Here is a 17,102-nt window from a genome sequence, read left to right on the forward strand (position 1 = left end):
AACCTGAACCTCTTCATACAACTTGGTTCTGTGTCGCTCTGAAGGTAAAATTAATTGTGCTGGTTTGTTTTGCATCATCTGAACTTCAGAAGGATGGGGAGGGCAGAGAGAAGGACCCATCTGGAAATTAAGTAGTGTTACAAATAACAAGTGGGTGCTGACTGAAACACTCCTATGGCATTCACTGCAGGTTTCTCAAGGAAGGTTTGGAGAGCAGGACATTGTGCAGAATAACTATTTTTCCCATCCAAGGCAGGCAATTTGTCATAATTACAGAAAAGAAACAGCACTTTACAGGACAAACATAAACATTGCTCAACCAACAGCAACAGCACGAAATAACAAACTTTAAGTGATCATTTAAGCCAGGGTTTTATGTAAGGATATATTTGCATCACTGCTGCCCAGTGCAATTTGTTTGCACCTAAATGTCTCTGAGATCTTCTGCTATATACCTGCTTCCTTTACATGTCCCTGGAGGGTGCCACCAGGATTGGAGATTTTCCCTGCTGATAGGCATCCTACTTGTTTTGTGGTAATTTAGGCCTTGCAGTTGTCACTGCTTCCACAGTCTCTGTTCTCAGCTTCCTGGCTCAGGTACACTGAAACCCTAATCTTTGTTATCTTCTTGTGAGGCCCTTGCAAACAGCATGTGTTTTATTCCAGGAACCAGTTTTATCCTGTACGCCAATTAATTTATTTGGAGGAACACTCTATAGATTGGTCAAGCTCAGGTTTCTTATCTTTTCTTCCGCCTGGGTTTGGGAATTGTCATCTGAAAGGTTTCTCATGGGGCTTCCCAGCACACAGCTGTCTCACCTGCTTACAAACTACGCTGATGTTTCCCCAGTGATGACGTGAGCATATGGTCACATCTGGACTATAGAGCCCCCCAAATGAGCGTGGTTGAAGCCTGTGGCTCCTGCTCTGCTGTGGTGTGACATGTTGCACGCCCTCCATAACCCCATCCTGTCCCAAGCCCACTAAAGGCTGACTCCCCACTCCTCTCAGCCCCCTGCACCTGCTGGTGGGGATGGATCTCATGACTGCCATAGCCAAAGCATGGCATTTCCAACCTTATTTTGAAAATACCCCCAATCCAGATGTGCTGCATGTCTCCCTTTGAATGTGTTTTTTTGTAAGAATAGAAAAGCAATGACCATCAACAAAACTAAATCACTGATCTTTTTCATTCCGACGGGACTCTAATCCCTTGTAAGGGCACCGGAGAGGCATTAACAGTAATTTTAAATGAAATACACCTGTGCTTATTCTAACTAATCAGTTGCTCAATTATACTGGCAGAAAGATGTATTCCAATTATCCAAGTACTTTCAAGTGAATTAAGACTCCTTTCTGTACCGGCTGTGGAGGTCACTCAATGTTCCCATGAATCCCTGCATGTTTACATTAAAAAAGCACACCATGATCTTTGGCAAAGGCACTTGCCCTAGGTTAGTTCAGCTTTTGAGCTTGTTGCCATAAATACAATAGAAAAGCAGCCAACCGTTGCACAAGAAGCCAAGAATATCTTTCAGTACTTTGTTTCCCTATCAGTAATTAATCCAAATGACACGGGAAAACCTTTACAAATGTGAAATAAAAGTTTAAAAGATGAAAGTGCAAATACCTTATTAAACATGTTTAATAAGCACAATGTTTGTGTTAGAAATATAGGCTGGTTTTGAAGGAATGGATCATGCCCAACTAACAAGAAAATGTTCTGAATTGGAATATGAACTGACTTTGTCACCTGCTCAGTTTACACCTGTGCCATTTCCTTGCATCACTGAAGTTTCTCCTCTTTAGGCAGGAGGCTGTGGACGGCCTGGTTCATGTCAGCACACATTCTATACCAAAGCTATTCCATACATCACTTTCTCAAGAGTTCACATTGCAGCCTTATCAATAATAAAGCCATAAAGATCCACTTTTCCAAACACGTGAGAATCATGCCATGTATGGTGCCTTAATACAACCAAGTAACGAAATGTGTCTTCACTCTTTCTGGTAAGAAACAGATGTTTCATCCCCTGAGAGTTTTCAATTTGGTGTTAACATGGCAATGTTGTGTTTGTTTAAGAGCAATGTAAGTATTTTTATATTTAAATGCTCACTGAAATGTCAAAATCTATCAAGCCAGAACATTTGTTTCCCAGTTAGTTATTCCCTGATACCAACTAAAATGGAACACTAGGAAAACGAGTGATGAGATCTATTTTAGAGCTTAGTCTAGACCCCAAACTAGTGTATGTTCACTTCTGCAGATCAGAGGATCTAAAGCCAAAGAGCCTGTATCTCCAGGGGAAAGGGTAGAAAACTAACAGAAACCCCAACCCTTTTATTTTTAACATAAAATCAGTGATGAACTATCGTTTTTGGTGAAGTATAAAAATGCAGATATTCTCCATTTCCTCTTGTGCCTATTTGCTGTGCAGAGCTGGGCATCCGTGGCAGCTCCTACCATGGCTGCTCTCATGGTCCTCAGCAGGAACAGGAGGGGATCCAGCCACAAGTGCTGTCCCCAGATGGAGGTGTCGCAGTGTGGCTGATACAGGCACAGGCACAGGCACAGGCCCATCCTGCCAGGCACAAGAGAGCAGCAGGGCAGGGCAGGTTACGTTGCGTGTACCCACACGCAACTGCCCCTGCACTTACCCACTTTCTGAAAGACCCAGTGGTGCTGGGGAGTGTTGCAGGGCATGAGTGGTGACAGGGCCCATCACAGATGTTTCCTCTGGGTGACAGCTTATATTGTAATTGTTACACACCACACCTCAGGTGCGGTTCTGTACGCTTTAAGTAAGGGCACTAAGTTTCAGCTCATCTCTAACCCCTTGTTGCAGCCCCTCTCCTTTTCAGGCTTTTCCAGCAGGAATAATAAGAGGATTTGTCAGTCCAACCACATCCCTCAGTCCCAAGGGGAACCTTGCCTTCTTCCCAGACCCATCCTGCCCAGGACACCAGGATGTCAGTAAGGTGCAGGTCATGTTTGGTGACTACAGGCTGCAGGTGACTTTTTGATTCCTGAAAGCAGGCTCCTCATCTCTCAAATCCTCAAGCAGGGAGAGCTGTGAAATAGAAGCTTCACCTACAAGCAGTTTTTAGAAAGCAACAAAAGGGAAAGACTGTTTCTCCATCTGGTCTGTGTTGCTTTGCTTCTCCAACTACCTCATTTTTATTTATGGCCACAGTATTGATGTGTTGTTTTCAGATGTGTCCAATGTCCCCCTCAGCAGGGCTGTGGGCACGATGCCTGTGCAGAAGCAGCAGGTCCTCAGCCTCCTCCCAGAGGAAGGCAGCCAGGGAGGCTCTGGCCAGCCCAGGGGCTGGCAGGCAGGAGCCAGCAGCAGCCTGTGAGTGCCTGGGGCAGGCAGCTGGCAGCCAGCAGCCATGGCTGCAGGGAGCAGGACCTATCGGCCTTGGGTCTCCTGCAGCAGTTCTCTGCACTATTCAAACCCAAGCACACAGTGAAAAGAGAAAGAGTTTTATCAGCTGGCTGGTTTGATCTTTCCGGTTTAAGAAACAGTTTTTTTAAGTCAAGATCATTACAAAGCCTGATTGTTTCAGGGATAAAAAGTCTCCTAGGTTTCTGTCCAGTCCCTTCAGAGAAAAGACAAGGCAGGCCACCTCACAGCTCCCTTTGCCTTGGGCACAGCTGTAACTTCCTCCTGAGGGCTGGGAAAGCTGCACATTCCTGAGGCAAAAGGTCTTGGAGAAATGCTGGGGAAGGCATGCAAGGGAACTTTCAGAGGCCACTGTGCTCCCCACACCTGGCAGTGCTGTTGGAATGAAGCCATCAAATCCTCCTTGTGAGCCTGCCCACCTGGTGATTTTCAGAAGCAATGACCTCATCACTGATGTTTTGCCACACAGGGCTGTGCTTCTTGATACCTAACATCCAAAGCTGTCATCTTCTTTTCCTCAAAAGCCACATCTTTGGAAACTTCCACATGACCAGGACAGTGGATGACATACTATTCTCTAGTATTCATATACCCATTGCTCAACATTAGGAAGGACATCCTCTTTGTAAAGCATCCTCAGGGGTGAAATGTTACTCTAAAATGCAGGTATGGGTAGAAGTAGAGCCAAAGTGTTATTACTTGGAAAAAAGAAAAGGCTGAATCAGAGCCCAAATTTAAAAACAATAAAGAAATCAGTTTGTGTAGAAAGCATTTTTATTCCGAAAAACATTTTTTCAAATTTTTGAAATAGATGTAAAGTACAACATAGAATTATGTCTGCAAGTCAGTTTATGCATGTCATGCTAGTTATTTACATGTAGATATATACAGAGTGCAGATAATTATTGAAACCACACTACAAAATAAACAGAGAGTTCAATAAGATAATTTAGTAGGGCTTTATTAAATATATAGTTATTGATTGTATATACTTTCCTATTAAAATACCATATAGCATCTAAGGTAACCCCTATAAACTCTAATACCTCCAAAGTTGTCATAAATATGATCGAAAATTGAAGCTATCTACGTGCCCTGCTCAGCTGCTTTGCCCTTTGCTCCAACAGAAACTCTTGCAGAGATAATGGTGCTATCTTTAGTGCCAGAACTTTGATGACAATTCACAGTAAAAAAATTGCAGAAAGCTCAGATACAAAATAGCTTTCAGCTGAAGCATCCAATGATTGAAGAACCATATACTTAATAAAACAAGGATAATCCAATGTCTTATTAAATACTGCCACACACAGGACAATTAAAAAACCGATATGATCCTCAGTGACTAAATTAGTTTCGATACTGAGCACCTTATTAAAACAAAATAAAGCAAACTCCCAAAGCCCATGCAAAATCTTAACCAAAAAAAAGAGACCTCCCAATGGTTATAGGTACAGCCTGATTGACAGTCTGACTTTAGCACGAGCAGGAACTAGAAGGGCTGCTGCAGCAGCAGCTGTCAGGGCTCTGTGACCAGGAAGAGAGAGACTAACATTGCCTACAACTCGATCTCTGGTTACTAAGTGATTCATACAGGGCATTCTGCTGAAGGAAAGGACAATGTATCATAGATTATCCCATTAACAGAATATTCCATCTTCATTCTGGGGGCTTCTTGCCAACAAACCCTCACTATAAATTGTCAAAGGTCTGTCTTTGACTTCACTAGAGCTTTGAGAGTTTCCATCAGTAGAGAAGATCCACCCCAGTCTGGATGATGTGCTCCCCTACTGGGATTTCTCTTCTGGCTGCTCAATCCAAAATTGCACAAACTTCTGCTTTAAGAAAAGGAGTATAAAGAACAATGTGCTTTTTAGTTTCATTATTTATTCTGATGCAATCTTATTAAATAGAAAATAGGTCAGGGGAGAAAAGTTAACAAAAAAAATCCAATTACTGCCATACAGTACTTTTTTTTGGTTGTAATAATTGTTCTGAATTGCAGAATTTTGCAACTTTTCCTCTACTATCATGTCTTTCCTAAAGGCATATTACAATTCAATCCAATTACAGCCAAAGAATAGAGGTTAGCACCAGAAAATATATAAAAGGAAAATAAGTTACTATTACTATCACAGAATAGCACTGGTCAGCAAATCTGTGCATCTTTTTTTCCTGGAAATAATTGTACAATGAACATTATAGATTAGTTAGGGAAATAAGTGATAGCTATGGTTTAATTTAAGAGTTTTGTTACATATAAATCTAAATGCCAAAATATGGCAAGGACATTTTAATACTGAACAATTTAATACAAGGAATTACAAAAAAAATTAATCTTTATAATAATTAATAAAAAGTGTGACTATAAAATATTAATATACTTTACATATTTATCATACAATACATCAGTCCTTCACACTATTAATTTGATTCATGTTGTGCTGCAACATGTATCAAAAGGTTCGACAAAGAAAAAACGGCTAATTATTTGTTGTTGTATGTTGTGGGTACAGACATTATATCCACAAGACAAACAGCAATCACAATGTGTCATTACCTTGAGTTCTACAGTCAATTTTGGAAAAAAACCTGCTGCATCCTTTTAGGAAATATAAGAATAATTATTAAAAAAAAATTGAAACCTTTCCTTGTACAGTAAATCTAACTTTCATAAAAAACATTAAATCAATACTATGAACTAATTTAGTTCAGATTGCCTAATTTTCTGGTAAGGCACTATCAAGATATTATATCTTCATTTAAATGCTATATGGATTTCTGATTCTTTGCTATTATCAGAAAGGATTTTTGGTCAGGCCCAAGAGTGTCATCATTAGAGAAGCTTTGGTGCTGCCCTCACCCCCATTTCAGTCTTTGCACCCTACTTACTTAACTTTCTGGTTCACTGTACAGCTTCTTGCAGAGATAAACTCCCTTTTGAAAGTCAGGGAAGAGCTAGGGCATCCACAAACCAGCAGTGAGATTATACAGAAAGTGCTACTACATGTTGCAAAGCAGAGTAAAAGAAAAAACACAGAAGATTTCAAAAAATGAAAACCCCTACTCCTGGAGAGTGAGTAAGTAAGAATGGGCATGACCTTTTTCAGGTGGAAATGTTATTTTTAAGATAAACTACTTAAAAATTATGGTTTGTTCAGAAGAAGGGCCTGAAAAAGCTGCAGAGTCTTAGGGAGGAAAATACAGATTTGTTTTGTAAGCAGCATATGAATGGAATCCAGTTTCTTATGAAATTGTCTTCTGCAATCCAAATTTGTGTCTAATGTGAGATGAATGCATCAGAACAGATGAAACACTTCTCCCACACAGGGATTCCTCCAAGTCTTTCTACAACCTTTGCCTCAGTACTTGCAGGTTCTTCTTGCTGAATCCGTAACAGCTTTGCATTTTTACAAAATGTTTTATGAACTTGACATCTTTGAGTCCTATAGCTTGCACCCAGATCAGCTGGTTTCAAAACATAATATTGGAAAGTTGTGAGACATATACAGGGGATGTGAAATTACCTAAGCTTAGGGGTTTATTTCTGCTTACTTTTAAATAAGGCTAGAACAAAGCAAGTAGGAGCGAACATTTTCTATTTCACCATTCTACAAGATTTCACAACAATTAAATTGCCTCTGAGAGGTATGAGGGGTCATCAAAGGATGTTTAATAGAGGTTTGCCAGTGACTCCCTGCAATAGACAAAAGTTGGGATTTTTTCCCCAGACCACTGCATTTCTCTGCCTGTGTGAGATGTGCTGGATCTCCAGCTTCTGCTCAAAGCTCTGCTTCTCTTTCTGCTCCTTTTTGCCTGCAGCAGCACTTCTAAGAAGGTCACCAGAGGTAAGTTTTTTGACAGCCTGCAGTTTTTCAATTGTGAAATACAGCAGAAGCACAACCAAAACCATGTTCATCTTCTCAGGGCAATGGCAGTTTCAAGCATAGCTTACACTAAGAAAACTTGGCTTGCCTTAAAACAAAAAACACTCAATAAGGTTCGAAAAGACCTTCACTGTCAGTGACATCCAGAGCAACCCTTCATCACAATGCACTGGGCACGGTCTGGACTTAAAGTGAAGTGAAACATGGTTTGGGACTAATGAAACTGTTCAGGGTGACTGAAGTCACTCAGTCACTAATTCAAGGGGTCTGTCCTCAACTGCCTGCAGTCAGCCTTGCCCAGACTCCCGCTCTAAAAAGCTAGACCATTTTTGGAAGGGGCCTCTCTCCTTCCCTGATCAACACTTGATACTTGAATTAATGAGGAAAAGGATCCTGCAGGCTTCTGCCACTGGCCTGAATTCTAACAATTGCTCTGAAGAAATCATGCACTACAATATATATAAGTATATATATATACTTATACATATAAGTAAAGAATGTTCTGATGTGCTTCTTTATGTTGGCAATAAATTTGATTTTCCAATTTAAACAAGAAAAAGGCTATGGAAGGAAAAAAGAAGCAGTTAAAAAATTGTGGATGTTTTTAGTCCTAACAGAAGTTCTTCCTTGAATTTTCTGGAAGTAGTGTACAACTTAGAAATCAGCAGAAGATTTGTATGATGATTTCTGCTCCTGAAGAAAGAACTAAGCCTGGACAGGTCTATGAAACTAAGCCTAGATGGTTTTATGAAACAGTAAATTCTCCTGGAAGCACTAATTTTGAAGAAATACTAATATAAAGGTTAAATATCCTCGTTTTCAATCAGGCATGGTAAGCAGCCAAGCAAGCAATGCATGTTTTCCCTCAAGGCATACAAGAAAGATGCTCAGACTGAGAAAGCTGCTTAATGTTTCTGGGATTTCTTTGACTTAGTTTTTTTTTTTCTCTTCAGTTCTACCAGAATCAAACAATTGGTCTTTACACCACATTTAAAAAGTAAGGATTTTTTATTCTGTGGAAGGAGAATTATTTGTCAAATATTTTAGTAGAAGTCAGGAGAAATAATACTAAATAATACTAAATTTTATTGCTACATAGAGCTTTCAGCATTCATAGCTTATAAAATTGGCTAGTTCACAGGCCACTTGTCTTATCTGCAATGAAAAAAGTTGGAAAAAGAATCAGTTACAATTTATCTCAGGTTTCAAAACATACTGCTGTTTTTCACTGCTCACTTCCCAAGACTTCCAGTCAGTCCAGATTCAGCATCTCCTTGTTTTCTACAGATGTTGTTTTGGGATACACTGAGAATACCTTCCAGATGATGGGTAACATTGAAATAAAAGTTGTTAATATTATTTATACTGATACAGAAAGAAAGAAATAAATTTAAGAAGTATTTGAATGAAACATTCATTAAACACATCACATTTTGAATGAGCACTTACTGCTCAGGCAGTGTATAAACTGACATTATCAGCTGCATAAATCCTCTACCATATTGTAATCTCAATGACTAACAGAAGTTCAAACTTCTAATTTACAGAAAACTCATTTCTTATTTGAAATGATTAGGACTAATTTTAGAATCAAGTTTTCTAATGGAGAATTCCGATCACAATAGAAGCAGTACTTACATTATGAAAAAATCCATGATTTTCCATATTAAAAAACAGAGATTGCGTGAGATGTCATAGAGAGCATTGCCTCTAAATTTCACACTTCTGTAAGCAACATCCTTGGACCTGAAAGTCTGCAGCTAAACAGCAACTTTTTTTTATTTTATTGCTCTAGTGTTCCTTACCCATAAAAGAAGAACAGAACAACCTTTTGCAAACAATGGAAGTTATTTAAGCAGAGTACCGTCTTCAGTACAGAAACTGTTAACTGTTTCGTTACATTCTGTTCCATTGACAGGGAGCTGTGTAACCTGCAGCTGCAGCATCTGAAGGAAATCTACCGCTCAGCTAAGGGGCTGATCCCATATCTGTGTCAGATAAAAATCACAGTGCTTATTATTTGTTACCATGGATACCATGAAGATATTGCTGTCCACTAAAAATTACTAGAGGAAGACAACATAATTCTCAGGAACTAGTCCTGTTTTGCCTTCGTAAGTTGCCTTTAACCATCCTGGTTCCACTGATGGATACACTACAAAAGAAAACACATAACTAATTAGCACTGTTAAAAAATCATATACATGCTTCATATATTTATTTATATAGTATTTATTCAAGAGCAATTGAAAATTCAGGGCAAAACCTGAGACCTGAAAATGGAATTATGCTCTCATTTTGTGGATACAGTTCAGGTTTTTTATAGTTTTTTTTTTAAATATATAAGTCAATGTAAAAGATATCTTACCATTGGAAAATATTGCCCCCTGTGGGAAAGACAGCTCGTGACTATGCTCAGCCTTACAGGAATACATGGCTTTTGCTTGCCTGAAAGGAAAAAAATACAGGCTTGCAATAAATCAGATAACAACGAAAAATGTACAAAGAAATTAAATTAAAACCTGGGAAATCTAGAAATAAGCAACTGCACAAATGATAATGACCAGTTACACAGTAGTTCAGAAGAGCAGAATTATACAATAACTTCAAGCTTACTGGAGTTAACAAGCATGTTATTGCAGAAAAGGGACTGATATCCTACTTAGATTTAAACAGGAATATAATTTGGAACTTTTAAAATGAAGTTGTCATTCAAATGAACTGAGCATACTCTTTGAAGCAAGTCATGCACTACCTGGAGACAAAAAGTGATCATCAAGTCATTAAAGGTCTAAAAACATAGCTTGTGAGAAACTATTGCTGATTGGTCTACAGAGTAAAATATTACATAGAAGGTAAATGTGAGACAAAAAGGAGTGATGATTCTGTTCCAAAGAAGAAGGACAGAAAAAGTCACCTCTTGGTTTCTAGCATTATAATTCTGCAAAGTACAAAATGAGGGTTTGAAGATGAAGATGGAAATTAGGAGTTCTCTCTAGATTCCTGCACTTTACCTAGTACCTTTAACTTATACACTCAGAACAATTTTATATGAGCCACCAGTTTTTCTGAATTTCTTTAAACCCACATTATATCAAGTGAAGATGAACTTGTTGATTATTTCACTTTTCTAAGATGTGATGGCAAGTTGACCTAATTAATATGTGACCTGTGGTGAAGTTTAATATTTTCTGCATACTTTTGAAGAGTGTGTATATGCAATTGACATGTAATCTATCATGTATTTCTACCAAAATAGTGAGATAACAGAGTTGTAAGTTAGATTAATTAACAGTGCCACATCATAAGCATTAGCATTATTCATCTGAATCTTTAAAAGTGTATAACAGTGGATGAACATCCGAAGTTTGAATGTGTGAGCTTTCCAGAAGTGATTTCTCCCTTTGAAGAAAAAGTTTTTCTATTGATTCTCTGAAACAGATTTATGACTGGACTAAATGGTATATTTTGCCTTTGTCTTAAGCAAGCAAATGACTCGTCAAGGATTACACTCTCAGGACAAGATTTTCAGAGGAGATCAAGCATTTTGAGTTGGGCCCATGATATCCAAGGGCAGCTTATTTTCAGCATGCTGGAAACATTTCTAATTTTTATTACTATCATTCTGATTACATCCCCAGAGCTAACTAGAACAAAATGAGCACTGGATCCTTGTTTGTCCCTTTTCTTAAATGTTAGCTTGCTCCCTGGCTGGTGCAGACTGCTCTAAGTAGCACTTTTTCAAGACACCTTCTTTGGTGCCTGTTATGAATAACTTGCCATCTACAGTCAACAAGATGGGTGTGAAGAGTCATTACTCTCCATAATTATACATATTTATACATAATAATCTACATAATATAGACTAAAATATACAGAGGGAAATTAGATGACTTTTACTGAAGGTCACACATAAACTAGACCTGAATTATTTAATCTCCTTTTTCCTCAAAGTCAACAAAGAACACTACAGATGTTCTAATTATCCTGACTCAAATCTGTAACAGTATGTTGAAACAGCTACTGCCTGTTTGTGGTGGGTTGACCCTGGCATGACCTCTTGTCATGCAAACCCAATACATCTGTGTGGCATAATCATGAATTTTACACATATAAAACAGTAGAGTAACCGTTAACAATAATTACAGTTGCAATGAATGTAAGGTAATAGGTAGTAAATTTACTAAAGCACAGGGGGTGATTTCAAACCTGAATAACTTGACTATCAAGCCAGGTGCCCATGTAAAGAATGGGACACCTGAGTAATACTGTGACAAAAGACGTTTCAGGCAATACTTAAATGTGAGGTAGAATTATTTAAATTAATCTTGAAATATGACATTGTTTTTATTGCCCTTAGAAGTTGTTAAGAAAATTAATGCAATTTTCTTCTATATTCTCCAATGTCTACTAAACTATTCTGTTTTCAACTTCCAATTTTACCTGATCCAAGTATGTTTAACTTCCAAGTAAAAACAAGATAAGAAAACATGGACTCTGTCTTTATAGTCCTCTAAAATCATCTGTTCTGAAAAGAGAAAGCTTTTCAGCATTTGACATTTAGACAGATACAGAAACAAAAGAACTCAGTTGCCAAAAGCTAATGAATTACAGGATTCTTCCCATTACCTTGCTCCTGATGCTGAATAATTACAGCCCAATATTATCTACAGCCATCTGTGATGGTATAATGAGAGAGGGATTTAAGAATATTTACTCATAATTCTGGAGCAATTTTCAAGCCACTAGTTATTGCCTTCACACTTGATTTTAGATTATTTAGGTTCTCATACTAGTTATTACTCACTTCAACCCTATGCAGCTAGAAGCACTGACCATGAAAAGGGCTTGCAGGTTCTTGGGCATTTTGTTTGTAATTACGAAAACAGACATTCTTACTTATAGTGTTAATGTTGTCCTCCCCACAAACAAGGCTGTTTGTTAAAAAGCATGTGATAACATCACCATCATCTATTACAGTTCTCTTAAGATGATATTAATAATCTGAGAAGAGTGTGATTCACGTTGCTTAGGGCAGAGAAAAAAAAAACAATTTCAGAAAATGTTATTCACATTTCCTAGAAGTTCCTTCTTTCCATGACTTTATCAGATAGACTCCAGATAAGAAAAACACATTTTCCGTTCCTTACTTTCTGTGACATTTGTTTTGAGCCCATAATGATAAACATACTAGCAGTCAAAGGATCAGTACTCATTAAATTATAAATTCTTTTGCTTGATTACATGCAGTCAACAATACCTGAGGCCCTAATAATAATAATAGTATTAAGAACTATTTCAAAATATTTAAACAATCTTTAAAACTATGCTCCTGTCCTAATGAGTTTTTAGTCTAGCAAGACAACGCCAGAAGAGGAATGAATGAGGGAACACATAGGAATCTCTCTCAGATGAGTCATCAGTTAATATTATCCTACAGGAAGAAGAAAGGTTTATAGAGACCTGGAGATGGTACGCTTACAACCAAGTTTGAGCAGAAAGCACTGGTCTGGCCTGGGCAAGGCCTTCCAGATGCTTAAATATAGCATGAAAATAAAAACAGAAGAATGATTGGAAAAGGATATTTAATCATATGTTTGGGAGGGGAGCATGGGTCTAGAGGGCTTCATAATGTCAGTCTAGTCCTACTGAAGTCCCATCCTGGTAGAGCTATTCACTGTCACCTACTCCTCCTTCTCATTTTTCTAATGAAAATTCTTCTTCTTATAATGCAGTTTCTTACTTCAGGAGACCTCTAAATCCAAGTTAAGAAAATGTAGAGTCAGGGATTATGTGCTGATGCATTTCTATACAGAAGCTGCAATAAAGAGACCTCAGGCCTGACTAAGACTGTTATATAACTGCAATATTTTTGAAAATAGTAAGGAAACTAATTCACCTCTTTCAAGTGCATACTAGATTAGCAATGGAGATTGGTCCCAGTGTACACAGTATCTTAATACAACAGTGAGGGAGACTGATGTATAATAAACTTGAAGTCAGAAGGGAAGGAATAGGAAGACTGAGAAGTCAAATTACCTCTAGAATTGGAAAGAGAGAGCATAGGCTGGACATTGCATAACATTTTTTGTTTCCCTGTCCAATCCCAACACTTGTACTGTGGTCTCTTATTGTCTCTCTGACTAAAAAAAAATCTGTAGTGTAGGGCATATACTCATGCAATAGAAGGAGAGAAAACAGGACACACACACTCATAATAGAGCTATTGCATTATACAAAGCCAGAAAAGGGTTGCAAAAACTGCTTGGAAGAAGGAATTAAGTAGGACTCAGCCACTGTGGTGGTAATGCATCAAGTGCAAAATTACCTGCTGGAATACAGAAAACAATGTGAGACTGCAAAGCCATATAGGTACTTTTGATCTGCCTACTGTACAAATGACCACAACAGGCAAAAGATGCTTCAAGCAGCGATGAAGCTACTTACATTCTATAATGCACAGGTAAGCACTGTCTCAAAATTTCTAGTTATTTTAGCAGGGTAAATTACCCCTGCATGGAATCCAACACTACCTTGACTTGAATATTTCTGGTATCAAACCAGGTAGCTTAAAAATACATTGTCTTACGCTCTGCCCTGCATATACTCGTTGGATAGTAGTTATGAACAAAGGAGACCTTTCTACTGGGTGGATCAAGATGTAATTACCACAATTTCTACATACTTCATAGAAAAAAAAAAAAAAAACAACTAAAAAAAGACTAGCCCAAGGTTTTAAATCAGCCTTCATAACAAGCAGGTAACAAAAGCTGGCTCTGAATTGCAAAATCATACTCAGACTTATGCAGGACTGTAAGAACAGCTGAGCTACTTCTGATTTCTTCCTCATCTTGCCTGCTGACCTCATTTTCCATTCTCCTTGTTACTGTGGTTCTTTTATCCTCTTGGGAAGGCTTAAGTAGAGGAGCTATTCAGCCTTTCAGTATTTTTGGCTTTGTTAGCCGCTCTCCATTTCCATTATCAAATGCTGCATTTTTCCTTTGTCAGATTTTTGCTTCTTACATGCTTTTTATATACAGATACAGGTGGCACACGCTCTGAGGGAACAACAGGGGAGAGCTTGCAAGAAGGAAGTAATATAAAGTAAGAGAAGGAACAGTGCTGGAGGTGAAATGATGCAGGACTGGTGAAGCAGTCATTGCTTTTGGCTTAAGGCACTGGCTTAAGAGCATTCCGGTCCCTTCATTTATACCTTTCTTCCTTAAATTATTGCTCTGCTCTTTTCATATGCCTTGCCTCCCCTGCCACCATCTTTTTTGGTCATCTTAGAGTTCACGTACTACACAAAATAAGAACAGCCTTGATTCCTATAAGCTGCTTTTCTCACAAAATCAGCGGGCCTTTCTCTCCCCTGCTGGTTCTGTCAGAGGACAGCCACATTCCACGGCCACACATCTCAGCATGTTGGCATCTTCCTTCATCTGTGCTACTTTAGGTTACTACCTTTGAATTCATGGATTGACATCTTGTTTTCATTCCTCAACAGTTCCAAAAATGTATCAGTGTAACAGTTCCTTGATGTATCAGTGAGCAAAGTGCTGAACAAAAACCTGCGATCTGTCTCAAAGCACTTGAAAAGCAGTGACAGTGAAAAAAGAGAGACGGCCTTTTTCCCATATCCATTTAATAGATTATCTGCTTTATTCTATTAATTGTGAGGTAGTAATGTACAGAAGATACTGCTTCCTAGACAAACACTTATCAGAACATTCTAAACACCCTAAATATAAGAATGAATCAAATCCAACAAATAAATGTGAACCTTTCAAGCCAACACAGAAAGGATTTTACAGAATGTTAAATGGTATGAAGTGCTTACCGTCCTGAAGAAACTTGTTTAAGTGAACCAGCACTTTCAAACAACTGTGCTCTTGCAGCCACTCTGAAAATAAAAGCATCACCTTGCTTTATACTTCAGCCATTAATTAAATACACAAACTATTTTCACTTTTAACCATCCAGACATGGCCATATTTTAAAAAATTGTTTTAATTATTCACTTACAGAAAGAGAGGAAATTCAAAAACTGAATTTACATCCCTATTCAGCAGAATTCTTAAGGGCATAACCTATTTGAGCCTGCTGACTTCCCCATGCTCTAGCGCCTTGCTGAGTCACCAATGGAAACCTCAACATCCTATGTTTATATTGGAAATGCTTTTACTGACAGTCTGTCACTACCATGCTGGAACTCTAAGCTGTGTAGGATTCTCTGCTTAAGTAAGACACAACAGTCTGTAAATGACTACTATGATCCCTTTCAGTTTAAAAAGTGGAGAGACTGAATGATGTCCTGGAGTATTTGGAGAATTTCTTGGTGCTCTGCAGGTCTGGAAATCACTTGTTCATGAGGACAGAGATATCCAGGTCAAAGTCAGAATTACAGCAGAGACTTTGAAGTCTTTTAAAAGCACTGAGAAACATTGTTAACCCAAATCTCAACAAACTAAATTATAACCTGTATTGCTCAGAACTATCCTCTCAGCATAAACCTCCCCCCCACCAAACCCCAACTGTTAGAAATCAACTATTTAACATGCAGATACTGAAGAAATTTCAGAGTAGATTTTTTTTTAAATTATCCTTTCTCTAATTTTAGACTTATACAAATAAAATCTGATGGTCTTCTTGATGTAACAGCATGGACAGTAAGTAGCATTTCTGCTCCTTGAAACATTAAAGAGAGCCAGAGACAATAATATTAATCACTTTCCAAAGACAAATTTCCACCTTATCTGTAGTCTAATTAAGTCAACGGGAATCTTTCAACTGACTTCAACAGATTTTGTGCCATCTCCTTTGTTTACAGTTTTAACAAAACTAGATAACTAATTCACAAATACAGCAATATTAAAATCAAGTATTCATGGATGCTTTTTCAACTACTTATGTACCTCTCTGGAATCACTTTCTAGTAGACAATACTGTAACAACACAAATCTCCAAAGGACCATAATGACTTACACAGATCCAGGTCTTTGATAGCCATTACTCGATGCAGTATCTAATCTTAATCTTCTGCACATTTTGGGAGGCAAATCAGGGTTTGGAGGAGCCTTTAACGTATCTTTGGTATCTGTTGAAGATAAGCTCTGTATAGATCCACTGCAACTTTTGTTACCTAAAGAAAACAATCAAATTATAGGGAATATTAAAGCTAATTTGAAATTGTTTTACAACAAATGTAACATGCAAAGCAAAGGTTTTGCTGTTGGTTTTTTCTTTTTTTTTAGGAGTCAAAACAGGTATAGAAAGTACTTACTAAGAGAGAAGAAACAGCCTTTCAGGCACTAAGCCAGGGCAGAAGAACCAACAGCAAGAATGAAGAAATGACATTAAAATGGAGAGGGCTAAAAAATTACATTGCTATTAAACGGCTAGATAGTACAATCACTAAAAAGTGACAATAAACAGATTTATAAAGTAGTACACTGCATAAAATTGTAGAAAAAAATCATGTAGTAAGGGTTCTCAGGAAGTCATCTGATCAAAGCAGCATCCACCATGAAATCAGACCACATTAATTTGTAGAATTAACATTTCAGTATGCAGAGAAGCTTCATGCAGTTTAAAAAACATACTTAGGAATAAATGACCATGACTTGCTTAAAACAATTCCTATTGTAACTTGATAAAACAAATCTATAGGTGTACAGACTGTATTGCACACAAAACAAGCCCTTTCAATGAAAAAAAGGCATGGCCCCATGTATTCTTTAAGGTGGACTGCTGCCTTTTTTTGCTTATATATTCTACAAGACAAGAAATGCATCTGCTTTTCTCTTTCTTT

General features: G+C 37.9%; 1 protein-coding gene across 2 annotated transcripts in view; it reads right to left on the reverse strand.

Annotated features, from left to right (window-relative positions):
• Nucleotides 1-6,603: 6,603 nt before the first annotated feature.
• Nucleotides 6,604-17,102, reverse strand: part of ARHGAP42 (Rho GTPase activating protein 42) — a 148,940-nt gene continuing 138,441 nt past the window's right edge. For both annotated transcript variants that reach the window (XM_051780180.1, XM_051780179.1), the window contains 4 exons: nucleotides 16,277-16,433; nucleotides 15,132-15,194; nucleotides 9,660-9,739; nucleotides 6,604-9,446 (listed from right to left, as the gene is read on the reverse strand). In XM_051780180.1, the coding sequence (XP_051636140.1) occupies nucleotides 9,358-9,446; nucleotides 9,660-9,739; nucleotides 15,132-15,194; nucleotides 16,277-16,433 (389 nt within the window). In that variant the 3' untranslated portion in view covers nucleotides 6,604-9,357. The remainder of the gene's footprint in view (nucleotides 9,447-9,659; nucleotides 9,740-15,131; nucleotides 15,195-16,276; nucleotides 16,434-17,102) is intronic.

Source organism: Manacus candei, unplaced genomic scaffold (assembly GCF_025592945.1).
Source record: "Manacus candei isolate 608988 ecotype Guabito, Panama unplaced genomic scaffold, ASM2559294v1 h1tg000014l, whole genome shotgun sequence".
NCBI classification, from domain to species: Eukaryota; Metazoa; Chordata; class Aves; order Passeriformes; family Pipridae; genus Manacus; species Manacus candei.